General features: G+C 43.7%; 2 protein-coding genes across 2 annotated transcripts in view; both read left to right on the plus strand.

Moving 5' to 3' along the window:
- Positions 1-1,771: 1,771 nt before the first annotated feature.
- LOC106809587 (glycine-rich cell wall structural protein 1.8-like) lies at positions 1,772-4,458 on the plus strand. The gene is made up of 2 exons (XM_014812720.1): positions 1,772-1,964; positions 4,121-4,458. The coding sequence occupies exons 1-2, from the start codon at positions 1,772-1,774 to the stop codon at positions 4,456-4,458; spliced, it is 531 nt and encodes a 176-aa protein (XP_014668206.1).
- Positions 4,459-11,307: 6,849 nt separating this feature from the next.
- The window catches only part of LOC106809599, a 7,674-nt gene continuing 4,306 nt past the window's right edge, over positions 11,308-14,675 (plus strand). Inside the window, exons 1-3 of the mRNA XM_014812733.1 lie at positions 11,308-11,393; positions 13,141-13,205; positions 14,351-14,537. Coding sequence (XP_014668219.1) covers positions 13,164-13,205; positions 14,351-14,537 — 229 coding nt within the window. The 5' untranslated portion in view covers positions 11,308-11,393; positions 13,141-13,163. The remainder of the gene's footprint in view (positions 11,394-13,140; positions 13,206-14,350; positions 14,538-14,675) is intronic.

Here is a 14,675-nt window from a genome sequence, read left to right on the forward strand (position 1 = left end):
TGGATGGATGGATGGATGGATGGATGGATGGATGGATGGATGGATGGATGGATGGATGGCTGGCTGGATGAATGGATGGATGGATGGATGGAGGATTGAATGAATGAATGGGTGGGTGAGTGGAAGAAAGAAAGAAAGAAGGAGAGAAAGAAAGAAAGAAAGAAAGTAAGTAAGAAAGATAGATCGAGAGAGATAGATAGATAAAAAATAACATTGAAACCGGGCTGTGCATTCGTGTTTTTGCATGCGTGCAGAACCATGCGTTCCGTCGATATCGGCGCATCCCGGGCGATTTTACCGATGTTACCATTGCTGACACATGAATTATCACACAATGACACGCGCAATAGTACGCACCTCGTAATCGAATTAATGCCACCATTGTATTTCGTCGAGTGTGGTGTGAGCAAACATCGAGTTGCGTAGCCGTAGATCGTTTTGACCCGCATTATTTGCTATCAAACCAGAAATAATCATGTTTGCGCGCAATTTGTCGAACCGCGTTCGGCGGGTCATCGGGGCATTTCTACTGCGAACGAGGACAGGTTTTCGCGTGGCCCGTATTAACCAAAATATAGTGCGACTCATTTAGTTTTCAGCTGGCTGCCGAAGGAAGTGGAGTCTTTGCCTATGCATACGGAAAGAAATAGTAGGTGTATGTAATTCTGTAAGACTGTACGTGTGTACCTAATGAAGTAACCGTCTACCTCATAACTATCTATTGCTTATAGTCACGCATCGACGGTGATTTGTTAGTATCTGATTCAGAGAATATCGATCAGTATGATTTAATCGAAGTTCAATTTATTTTATTTTCTACAATGATTTTATAATATGCAAATCAGCACTTCGCCATATATATTATATATTTATACGTGAGAGAAAGAGAGCGAAACAGACTGAGAGAGGTATAGGTTAAAAGACAGGAACATGAGAGGTGATGAATGACGGAAAAAACTGCAAAATATATACATATATATTTTACATGATTGAACATCGACAAAGCAACTAATGGCTAGCACTAAACTCGCTGTTTAACATTTGTCCGTATAGGTTTTATTTTGAAGTAAATCGGAATTGGTGCGAATGACCTAGTTTACTCGATTGTAGCTAGGTACGTACATTAATATATGCACTTGTGACATTTCAGGTAAAATGAGATATCTTATCTTTGGCACCACCATTCTCGCAGTAAGTTCTATATCACCGTTATAAAACTAAACCGCAGTAGACAAATTCTCACACGGTGTCCTCATTTATACTAGTGGTGAACAACATTTGTAAAATTTCAAGAGATTTAGTAGGTAACGTCAAGAGCCCATAGTATTATTGATGACATTTTTCGTCCCTTTAGTTCCGTTATTGGCGCATATAGGGCCTCCATAACTTGGTTTGGTTTGCAATTGACTGCATTGCTTTGGTTTTTGTGTAACACTCTTTGTCCAGCAAAGTTACTCGCTCTTGTGCGCGAGACCGTTAGACCTACGCCGGCATCTTGATGATATGATTCGTATTAAAAAAGGAGGCATGCGCAAACAGAGTGTATAGTCCAGACAGCTAACTGCACCCATAGCTATATAGTCACCAACTAAACCGAACCGTCGCATAGCAACGTACTCCGGGGAAATGGTCTAGCGCTTCGTTGTTATTTCCAAACAAGGCCAAATCGTCCACGTTAATTATTCACGAAGGTCTGCAATAATTAGGATCATCGGTTCTTTCACAACACCAACACGGCTTCGCGCGTCTCCTCCTTTCTCAGTTGGCGAGCATGGCATGTGCCAGCGGGTATTTCCAGCCGGGCTACGGCCGGGCTCGTCGTCACGGAGGCGCTTATGACGCTACGGGCGGTCACAGTATCGGCTCGATCAGTGATGCGGGCAGCTATAGCCGCGGCGCTGCGTTTGGGGCCGGCGGAACAGGAGCGTATTCTCGCAAGGGCCACAGCTACGGGCACGGACACGGTGAGTGAACGACAACAGTAAACACTGATATATAACACTCGATATACTACTATATACTATACTACACTACTACCCTAATACTGATAATAACACTCGATATTATTATATCGATCGTATAGTGATTGTTATGTTTATTATGCATTAGCGAGACCAGCTCCATGCAGCAGGTGCTGTGTCCCCCGATAGGTGACAGCACCTGCTGGAGCTGGTCTCGCTAATGCATAATAAACATAACAATCACTATACTACTATTATACTATTACATATTATACTACTACTACGTTATTATATACAATACTACACTACTACCATACTATTAATAATAACACTCGATGAACTGCTATCGATATTTTATTCTCAGTATAGACGAGACTATAAGTAGGAAGAGATATAGTGTGATACCAGAATGTATATATTGATAGGGGGTTCGGGGAGGGGGAAGGACCCCGTGTGACTGCACGTCTGATTCTTCAGTGTGTTAAACATTTGTCTTGGTTAAAATAGAATAATTTACTTCACAATTTAAAAAAAATAATAAATATATATATATATATTATAGTTCAGATTGATCTGATTGCAGCTGTATTTTCTAAAATAAGGAGTGTAGTGGGGAAAAGTATAATTTCTGGATCCTCTTCTGATATATCAAATAATGGGGGACAAATGAAAGGTGATTAAATTATAATCGTTATTGCTGGTGTATATGTGTGGTTCGTGCATGTGGACGGGAGACAGGCAGTTAAATGAGTAATCTAACCGTATACTCATTCAAGAACACAGCCGTGGTATAACGCGCCAGACGTGTAAACGCTTCATCATAATAACTTTGTGCAAATGCTTATTATATGATTGTCCGATCGAGGTCAGTGTAAGGGCGACTTCGAACACTATATTATGATAGGTCATCGCGAATATTTTCTATGCGATTCGCATGATGTTCACCATGTTAACAATTATAAGTTGCCGCGAGTGACGCCATTTTTCGGAACTAGCGTGCACGCTAGAAATACTAAATGAAATTATAACCGGGGGTCTAATATCTGACCGGGGGTCATTATTTGAGGCACGAAGCAATTAATATCGCACTAAACGATGATTCCTTGTTCTCAACGCGAAATGTATGCGAGTAGACGTATTATGTAGGAACAGAGATAATTTATAACAAAATGTTAAGAGAGATACTCGACTGATGTCATGCCGATGGCTGTACCAGCCAAAGACTAGACTAGGCACAAACTAAACACCAGGAGCTAATACTACTTATACGCGTTAAAATCTGACAATTGCGTTAATTATTTTGTTTACACGTATCACGTTGGATACGTGTCCTTAGTCTATGCACGTCCCTTTATGAACTGACATGCTCTTAAGAATAAGATGATTTTTCCACACAGAAAATTTTATTTCAACATTCTCTGCAAGCACGTACGCGCGTACGCTCGCACACATGCACGCACGCACGCACGCACGCATCTATTGTCCATCAACGTTTATGTGTGAGTTTGATTAAATATTTCGTGGGTTTGATAAACACTAAACGCGAGATCGTCACATGAATACGTTTGTGAACGCTAGCCTGTGTTTTGCGATATTATACCTATATATTCGTAGCAACAATATGCGAGCTAGGCAAATAGGCGCTTTATTCATTTTAAATTCATTATTTCTATTTATGTATTATTATACTGCCGCCAACTCCTACGTTCACTGCAACAACGATCAGTGAGTGACTCTGCACGCTATAGCCTTGTTCTCTACACGGGCATATGTACGGCATATAACCACGAAAGGCTTAAAAAACCAGAAGAAGCGACGTGCGTAAATTCTCATGTAAAATGTACGCGTTAGTTTGCTAAAACTCTCACTATCACGAACGACAAGCTGAAGAGATTAGAAGCTCGAGCAAACTTTATTCAGCTTGACACAGACATTCACATACAGTTGCCGAACACTGTTGCTGACAGGTTATATAAACGCGATCGTAAAATAACTTTTCTCTTACATTGTCACGAACGCGCCTATGCGTTGTTGAACGTTGTTGTTGTGGTTATTGATGATGATGATGATGATGTAGATGTTGTTGTTGTCGCCATCGCCTTCGTCATCGCCATCGTCGTCGCTATTGTTTTTTGTTGTACGTTGTCGGTGCATTGCAGAGGACGGCTACGGCAACCGGTGGGGAGATGGACACGCCAACGGCTACAAGGAAGGTCAGGGCAACGAGCACGGCGACCAGAGCGGTCATGGTCACGGCATCAACTGGGGCTACGCGGACGGAAACGGTCACGGCGTGCATGACGGCCAGCATTACGACCACTCGCGCGGAAACCTTTGGCGTCACGGCTCAAAGTCGGTCGGCGATCGATCGGGCTCTCTCGGCAACATCGGCAACTTCGTGAACGACCTAGGCACGATCGGCAGCATAGGACACCTGGGCAACATAGACGAGTACGCGGGCGGAGGCTCCGGTATACACAACAGCTACCGCTACTAGGAGCAAACATGCGAGAGTAGAGAGAGAGAGAGGAAGATAGAGCTAGAGAAGAGAGAGAGAGAGAGAGAGAGAGAGAGAGAGAGAGAGAGAGAGAGAGAGAGAGAGAGAGACAGACGAGAAGCAAGAGCTGCCAGACTCCTTGTACGCGCAGTGATAATAGCTGAGTGAACGACAATAGTTACTTGATTGATTGATTGAGTGATTGATTGATTGAGTGATTGATTGATTGATTGATTGATTGACTGATTTGTTGGTTGGTTGATTGATTGATTGAGTGATTGATTGATTGATTGATTGATTGACTGATTTGTTGGTTGGTTGATTGACTGATTGGTTGGTTGGTTTGTTAGTTGGGTAGTTGGTTGGTTGGTTGTATGGCTGGTTGGTTAATTGATTAATTAATTGATTGATTGACTGATTGACTGAATGATTGATTGGTTGATTGATTGATTGATTGGATTACAATCACGCCACTCACTGATGAAATTGTTATGATACGCGGTGCTATTGCATGCGTTGATTGTTGTTGTTTATTATTGTTTATCGTGAACATGTACATAGTATAAATGTGCTATATACATATCTGTATATAGTACAAGATAGTACACATATATGTTCATAGCGTTATGCCCTTTTCTGGTTAATTCTGTGGCTAATCCTGCTTAGCAAGTGCTGTATTGAACTAAGACTCGGATTATGGTTTCATTGAGAAAGCTACAATAACAAATAAAGCAATATTAATTTATACAATATACATGCCGATTGAAAAGCGTTTGTAGTTGTTTTAAATTCTCTTCCTCCCCAACCGTGCGTGCGCACGCACGGATCCAGGCACGCACGCCCTAATACAATTCTCAGATATTTTTCACTCGTCTGTATATTTTTGCTTTTTTACTTGTAAATTGTAAAGAGCAATGGCAATTGCAATTCGATATTTTCGTGTTATTACTGGATCTGTTACTATGCCAACGTTAATAGTCTAGTAGCCTAACAATCAAGCCCGCACAAAGGAAAAACAGAATCAATACAGTAAACAATAACCTATTAATTCCTTTGTTTACGTCAGCAGTGAAATGTGATTCTACCAATACAATTGATATTAGCTCTATTGTTTTGGCTAACGATGTAACGCAGTACAAAACACTGTCAGACGTGGATATAATTATATTGTGTGTTTGCGACGTTACGTGCATGCGTGCCATCGAATTGCGTGTTACGCTGTTTTTGCGAATATGGCGAGAAGAGCACGGAAATCGAAAAGAAACGCGAGAAAAAAGACAAAGGATAACAAAACCTCTGATAAAGGCGTCGTGCACAGCGAGTGCGACGAGAGAGATGTGACACAATCGCTTGCGCCATGCTTTAACATGGCGGATTTTATCGGAAACCGCGTTACGTTACGATCTGGAAAAGAATTCGTGAGACCGCTACCACAACTATCGATGTTGTCAGTGGCAGATAGGGAATCTCCGAGCACAGATGGGGCATCAACTTCTGTTGCAGGCCCATCTCGAATAAATGATCCTAACGAACGCGAGAAATCTGAAACGTCGGCAGCACAGCCGACAGGACACGGCAGCGACATCGCAACCAGGAGAAGGGTAGCGGGGAAAAAGAAAACTTGGAGAAGGTCTAAACGCTTCCGGTATAATCACGTGAAACAAACCGGACCGAAAATAAATAAAAGCGGACTAAAGGAACAGCGTGTGGCAGATTCAAGCAGTTGTCTACTCACCGCAAATATGAAGCCGGATCCAGATTCACAACAGACAGACGATACACATGTACAAATTCCTTATAAATCATCCCTAATGCCAATCGATTCACCTACGACAAAAGAAAGTTCCGATCACGATATTGCATCTTCCAGTGCGACCGAGTGTGACTCTGAAACTGTCGATAACATATCCGAATGTGTATTACGCACCTTTCTAACGGAAGAACTTGCCGAATTGTGTGATCAAATACATGCGAGTCTGTCTTCGGTTACCGAACAGCAAATAGACGTAGTCGCAGATACGATTTCGTCACCATCGAGTCCCTGTTGCTGCACGCGCTCTACCTCCCCTTGCGCCACTGCTAGTGAGATTCAGGTTAAACGTGATTCAGGTGCACAATTAACGACAAGTGCGGGAGCTCTATCAAAGCAGAGCACTTTGTCGGGTGACAGATCACCGATCCAGCCAGCGATCGAAGCGATGGTTACAACTGAGAATCCCACAGACTCGCCAATGCCCGAAGAGACTAGCGATGTCCCTGGACACGCCAATGAGGAGGAGTCAATCGATGGTAAGGCTCCGCGGCTGGTGATTCGCCTCAGCGACCTCTTCAAACAGGCAGTCGAGACGAAGACGAAAAGCGACGACACTGTAGCGCAGACAGATGGAACCCACCAGCGAACTACTACTACTACTACTACCGCGAGAAGGGCAAAGGCGCACAAACGTAAGCGCTCCCAAGGAAACAAGAAGGCGAAAAAGAAAAGCAAGCGGAGCAGTGATGCCACTGCGAATGAAGAAGAGATGGTTCAGAAGGCGGGTAAACACTTCAAGCATAGGTTAATAGCAGACGCTTTTCGTCTGTGGCAAAGGTCAGTCTTTAGTAGAGATTAGGTTTAATAGTTTATTAACTATAATCTCATATGAGTTTAATTTATATATATTTCTAATTTTTCTAGTAGCTGTCCTTTATTGTGCAATGAACCTTCAACTATAATAATTTAAACTTTAACCATCTGATGAAATAGTGTATATAATATTTTCAAGCTAATAGTCTAAGAGCGGTAAGAGCACTACACTAACTTGAATGAAAATGGGGAGATAGCCGAAGGTGTGATGTAATACAAGTAGAATATTACAGTTTTGTTATTTATTCAACCTTTTATTGTGGAATATTGTTATATGGAGAGTCATTTATGCACACTATTGCTGCTGCTACAGTACTGCCATTAAACCAGTGCGCTGGTAATAAGTTATAACTGCCTGGTTTTGCAGCGATAATAAGCGCCATTATCAGCAGCTGCATCCCGAGTCTACTGCGAAGAATCTCGATGACGTCATGAAGAACAAGTGGCGCGAGCTTTCCGACCGCGACATAAACTTTTACGTGGACAGAATAAAAAGCAGCACGTCCCGTCTGACATGTATGTTTATCATGTGATCTTTTCACGACAATACGAACACGCTTAAATTGAGAGCAACGAAAAATACGAGCTATTTCACGCCGCTAAACTGAAAAGCAAGACTTCCCGTCTCACATGCAGGTCAATCCTATTTTAACGGCTATCAGACAACATAATAATGCGCTTTCAACATCGAAACACTCCAAAGGCGAGAATACAAAAACGTAAGCAAACTCGAAAACGTAATGTTCCGTGGTCTTATCATTCGCAGGCGCGCCCACCGCGAACGCATCAAAGTGGAGCCTGCTGAGTCCAGCGAGCAAGTCGCACGCCACCGCCCTCTGGAAATACCTGATGAACGAAGCTCTCACGGAGAAGCAGAGGGAAAAGTTACTGACGCCCGTGAAGCGCGACGTCTACAGGCGAAAGCTGAAATACCTGAAGGACGTGCAGACGCGACGCACGGCGGCGAGCGACGCGCGTCTGCACGAGATCGAGAGCGATGCATTCTGGGAGCAGGTGTCGAAAAAGCAGTCGTTGATTCTGCGCCGGCTACCGACTGCAAAGCGGCCGCTCGGTGGCGCCACCGATCCGGTTCCGGTCGTCGACAATCGGCGAAAGCATCTGCGCACGTTTCAGAAGCGCTACCGCGAGCTGACGACGAGCATCATCGAATCCGGATCCGATTTAGTTCGCTCGCTCGCGGCCGACGCGGAATCGTCCCGCCTCACCGAAATTCTCCGCGCGGTGAGCCAGGTCGAAAACGCGCCCTCTACCGGCGCCATAAGCAACCACCGGCTCGAAGAGGCGCGCGTGCGCCGCATCGTGCAATTTCTGAGAGACGACGACGACGATGGCACGTCGCTAGTCGTAGCCGGCGAGGAAATCTCTCTGCGCGCACCGCGAAACCTTCGACTCGTCGCCGCGCTAGAGAAGTCGGAAAGACCGCTGCTCCCCGCAGACGCCGTCGACGCTTTCTTCGGCGGGTTGGCGCCCCCTGGCGGCGCGACACGCGAGCACGCCGTCGCGTCGGCGCATCACGTTACCGACGACGTCCGTCACGCTCGCGGCGTGTCCGACTGCAGTCTCTGCCGACTGCTGCAGCGCTTCTCACAGTCTAGCGACGGCGACGAGCTCTGCTGCTTTCTCGACACGGCCTCCTGCTTTCTGACGGACCTGTCCATGATTTAAACAACATCTAACAAGATACGCAACTAACAATATACACAAGATATCTCTTATAAGTACCCGGTGTATGTGTGTGTGTGGGGGGGGGGGTATGTAATTATGCTCTGTCTGTTGTTGTACTTTAATATTGAAATGTGTTTAGTATTCAGGAAATTACGGTGGCGCCGCATGGCAACAGGATATGGCTGATAAGTAATCATGGTTTTTTTATTAATCGGATCGAACGATACTTCGTAATAGCAGATGCGCGTCGGTTTCGCCATGATTAATTACGCTGACAATAAACTACCTGTTATTATGGCCGGAAGCTCTCTGTCTCTCTCTCTCTCTCTCTCTCGTTAATTTTGTTCACATATGTTTTCAACACTCGATCTATTATTTCTAGATTCATTTTGGATAGTAAACTCTAAAATGTTGGAAAAGGTGATTACGCGATGGTGCTCACCATTATGGGATTATTAATAATTCTCGTGGCGTTCTCAGTATTGAAATTGATACTGTTGCTCTAGCTTAAAAGGGCTATAAATAATAATATCGCATTTTCCGTGCCTTTTGTGAATTTGAACAGACATTCTAAAAACGGCACAACTACCCGCAGTGTGAAACGGAGTTGCAGCTACCTCATAGAAACTCGTGCGTATATAGTTGCATTTATTCGCACGTCTTCTCCGGCGATGACGGACGAAAATCTTGCGAAATTCATCGCTTCCCTAACACCAATGAACGCAAACGCGAATAGGTCTGGATGGCTGTTGTCACAAATATTTGAGTCCCAACATTAGTCGTAAGTATTATCACAGCATTAACCTTGATCTTAGCGTATTTCGATGTTTCTGACAACGAGTCGTTAGTCTCTACCCGGATGTAGAAGGGCCGACTTCCGCTCCTTATCCTTGATACAGTAAGTAGCTTATTGCGCGCGAGGTGACGTAAATAACGATAGAAATACAAAGACCTAATAATATGAACCCCTCCTACGGTTCTCGAGAGAAATCAGTCTATCATCTCGAAATATCATCGCATCAACTACGTCAGATATCCGTCGACTCCCTCAGGTATGACAGCCAAGCGTACAATTAACTTCATACCCCGCCTCCTGAATCCCTATATGCAATTGTCCAATACAGTTCGTTCATTTGGCATCAAGTTGTAAGCAACCTTTTCTTTATCATTGTAAAGACAATCTTCAAGTGAGGATCCACGTAGGATAGCTAAGACGTATATCAAATAAAAAGTAAGTCGCGTACGAATTGATACAACATACGTATTAGGCAGTTTTGTGCAAATTGTTGTCAGTATCTTACGATTCAGAGGTCGTATATGCAGCCCGTACTTAGATGGCTGGTTATTTGCGGCGTGCCAACATTCCCTCTTGTCGTGCACTTAGCCACAGGCACTTGGAACGTTTCAATAATAGAATGTTAAATAAACACGAAATTTTACTATAAGAACGGTATTTACTACCAAAATGTTAATGTTTCTCTACCCTTTTTATTACTTATAATTTCCTGTAAATGCCGTGCAAATTCTCGTCTGAAACACACAAGCACACCGCACGCACGCCGCTGTGCACAAACAATAAGAATATAGAATTATATATAGAGAGCTCTGTATTTAAGTTTGCCGTGCCACCTTGTTAACAAATACGTACATGCAACAATGAAAAAGCTCGCGCGCATGACTAAACCCTTGTTAGTACATACGGACAAAGATGGTTATCTCGCAAGATTCGTTGTAACAAGTAGACGTCTTGTTAGAAACACGTAATGTAATAGCGCTGTGTAACGTATAGTGTGACCTTGCTTTAGGCAGCCCGAGCAAATAACGCACTATATATATATATATAAGAGAGAGAGGAGGAGAGAGAAAGGGGGAAAGGAGCACGCGCTCGCAAACACAGACACCCATGCACGCACGGATAGAGCTATCTAGAGAGAGACAAACATGCCGAGACAGAGAAAGAGAGATGAAGAAGAGAAGGGGGAGGGACGAAGAGAAAGAGAGAAAGAGGGAGGGGATTTCCAAGACGAATTAACTGCCAATGCATTTCAAATGAATTAAAAAAAATTACCAACGCATTTAATGTTGTTTAAGCTCGTCTCTTTCACATTTCTAAATGATAGTGTAGACGGTCAACGCTGTGTTCTATGCCCGGTCTACCCCTGGCAGTATTAACACCCTTGCTTAGGCTTCTAAAGTAGCTTTAAAATACACTACAAGTAGTCAGCAGCTGTCACCGTGGCTTTTCTAGTGACCTTCAAGCGTATCCGACACCGAATTCCTCATCATCAACAACGCAAATATAGCACGGCGACTTCACTTGAATGACGTCATTGTAAAGAAGGCGTTGGCTGCGTAAGGGCATGGGTCATGTCGTGACGTCCTTGTACGTCGTATTATTATAGGGGCTTACATCATCAGCGTCTGCACCGTATAGATATATCGGATAATAACCGAATAAAGAGAGCCTGTGTCTAAGCTCATATATCAGCGCTGATTGTGATAACTTGATGCAGACTGATCGAACGGGGCCGTATTCTCCACTCTAGTGCTAGTGCCCCGGCGGACGCCTAGCTCCCGTTGACGTATGAGTGAAGTGCGATCGCGTAGCGGTGTGGCGTGTCAGGTGAGTGTAGCGGCGAGGTTTATGATAATCGAAAGCGTGACGATTTTGATATCGCCGATGTAGCGATGCGAGGTGGCAACGCAACGGTAATTACGGCACGAACCTTCTAATGTGAGAGATAGAAAGAGGACTAATTAGTATAGAGACAAACTGCTGAACTTATATATATATATATATTATAGTATATATATATATGTTATATATCAGGGAATAGGGATAATAAGGAATTCCCTATTATCTACTCCAATATATATATATATATATATATATGTGTGTGTGTGTGTGCAAGTGTGTGTGTACGTGTGTGTGTGCGTATGTGCGTGTGTGTGCGTGCGTGCGTGCGTGCGTGCGTGCGTACGTGCGTGCGCGCGTGTGTGTGTGTATTTATAGGTTTCGGGTGCTCGTGTGGGCGCGTATCGTTGCTCGATATACGTTAATTCAGTGTATATATATTGCCGTGCAACTTATCGTGTCCCACGTTTATCATAATATTCATCCGCGTCAGTATTGTAATCTAAATTCGGATTTGCGCCGGTGACAATTTCGCGATTGTAAGAGCTGTATCGTCCGCGGCAGGCAGCAAGCATAAATTTCCCGCCCATTTGCACGTAGCATACGCGCGTTCGGTTTTAAAAATCAGGACCTTAACTAATGCGGAATGATCGCAAACACGAAAGTTGTGTTCGTCGTCGAGGTGAGTACACCCAAAGCCGATCAGACGAACACGCGTAGTCATACAAAAACTGTGATGATTACGCGCGATTTTTGCCGTTCGTTACGCGTTAGTACACATTATAACACGCGCAGTCGCACGCTTCCGCGCACAGCCATGCACACGCGTATACTTAGCCTGCTATGTATATAAGGAATAAAGAGCCATATGTCTTGCATATCCGGCATACTTTCACGCTGTCGCAGGTAGCTGTATATAGCGGTGTTGTTACTCCTCAACAATAACAAGGTTAACGCAATATATAGCTTTTGGCTCTACCTTTATGCGAGCCACATAATTTCCAATGCACAATAAAATGCACGACGAACACTTGTTGTAATATTCACAGAGAGACGGGAGCTTAATGAGACAGGATAACTCATGACTGTGTTAGCATTCATGATTCTCTATGCAAATTAATGGAAACGCACTTATGGCTCAGGTATCACCACTATGTGTTGTTATCAGAAGCGATCTAGTCGGCCATTGTGTCCGGTTACTTACAAAACCGTACGGTCTACACGAGTGTCCTACGCGAACTCCATAAAGATTTTTAATACGATATCCTCTACCCAAACCCCTCATCAGAGCCTAACCATCGGCATTAGCAACAAAAGATCCTCCCATGATATAAAATAAACCCAATAAAAAAAAAAAATATATATATGCTGAATAGATCAAGCTTGACTGATTCTTGAGCCATACATGCATTCCCTCTAGATAAAAAACCTCTGCCCGACTTTTTCGCATGTAAGCATTGGCGAAGATGTGGGGCATCGAAACAAGACTCACTTTCACCTCTTTTAAACAAAGATGTCGCTGTTATGGATCGAGTTTGTCAAAATTCGTTTTCACGAAACATCCGTTCACGTCGACATTCTTTGCCTTTCGTCATCAGTAGTACTCTTACCACCTTGTGCTGCGGTTGTGTGGCCAGCACTGCTCTACACTATACTGCACCCTGAAATCGGAATGAGCAAGCTTCGATACTTTAGAGTCTGCACTAGTTTCTGCTTACGTGTTTACCTATTTTAGCTTGGGATTATACATTCGATTCGATGGCACAAGATGGTCCACTTGTTCTCTTCATCTTCGCCGTGGTAAGTGCGCATGCGTCGCTAAATTGATCTATCATACGGAGATAATACTATATAAAATCATTTTGTTTTAACGTGGATTCTTTTTATTTAGTTTAAATTACACAAATTTAAGTTGATGGGCATATTACTTTGTTATTCCATATGTGTTCGGCCAACACGGCGACAGGTTGTGGTCTTTCTAGCCATATTTTCACTATGGTTCTAGCTATAGTTGTAACAGCGCGCTTGCGTGTACGTGCGTGCGTGCGTGCATGCGTACGAGTGTATGTGCGTGTGCGCGTCCGAATACATCAGTTTCTCTTTAACGAAAGCTAAGTCCCGACGTTAGGCCTGTACGCTGGCTATACATTTCTCACTGCTGACCGTCGTGACCGAGCTAGCGTTTTACCCGGCATAATGCTTAGTATTGTTCCTTCCTCCAAACGTGCCTCGGCGAATATTCATGCTCCACATACCGTCCCCTCTAATGAGTTCCTATCTATACAGCTGACGACTACAACGATGACGCATTGTTCACAGGAAACCCCTAGCATTAATCAATTCAACCCGTAGACATGCATAGGTATATGCCTTTCTAATGCATTATAAATTATGTCTATGATTCCTCCGTTACATGTTCTTTGAGGCACTGCGTTGCTATTAGCTTTACCACCTGTTGTTAATATAGTCCAGATTCTATCACCATGTCGTACCTATTATATTATTCTCTGTTTCTGTCATAGTCGTGGGTCCGGTAGTATTAAGCATGTTGTAGTAGAGAGTGTTGCGTGTGTTCTGTAGTTCGATTTTGAATTAAAACGCTGTGGCGCTATTCAATCGTCGACTACGCAGTTCAATCATAGCAAGGGCACATAAACTAGATATTATATTAGCTGTGCATGCTCTATACGTTAGCACGCAAAGCATATAGTTTATGTGATCTTGTATGTTACTGCGTCCATAAACTAGATGGTACGTTAGCCAGTACATTAGCTAACCCATAGATAATTTATTTATCACATCAACCTACACCGGAGTCGGCTTCATTCCTTTGCGAGTATAAAATTTGAAGTTATTGCTTGTATTAGCTATTACAGTATTATCAGGAGTAGATAATATGGAATTACTATAGTAGATTCCCTATTATCTACTCCTGGTATTATTAGATATTGCAGTATCAGACCGCCGCCACGTCGGATGCTGTGAACGAAACAAGTAGCTTGGTAAAACCGGTGCCGGCGCTGGTGTATACGGAATATGAGGCTGCCAGAACAGTGCGCGACAGAGATCAGACTTACAGGAATTACCTGAGAAACGCACGTCTAAATAGACCAGATGTCGACAGGTATACAGGTGTGTACACCTAACATGTACCTAGACCTGCGACACCTCACGTCTACAGCACGTCGCGTGCGTGCGTGCGTGTGTGTGTGTGTGTGTGTGTGTGTGTGTGTGTGTGTGTGTGTGTGTGTGTGTGTGTGTGTGTGTGTG

The sequence above is a fragment of the Priapulus caudatus genome, unplaced genomic scaffold (genome assembly GCF_000485595.1).
Source record: "Priapulus caudatus unplaced genomic scaffold, Priapulus_caudatus-5.0.1 Scaffold366, whole genome shotgun sequence".
Lineage (NCBI taxonomy): Eukaryota > Metazoa > Priapulida > Priapulimorpha > Priapulimorphida > Priapulidae > Priapulus > Priapulus caudatus.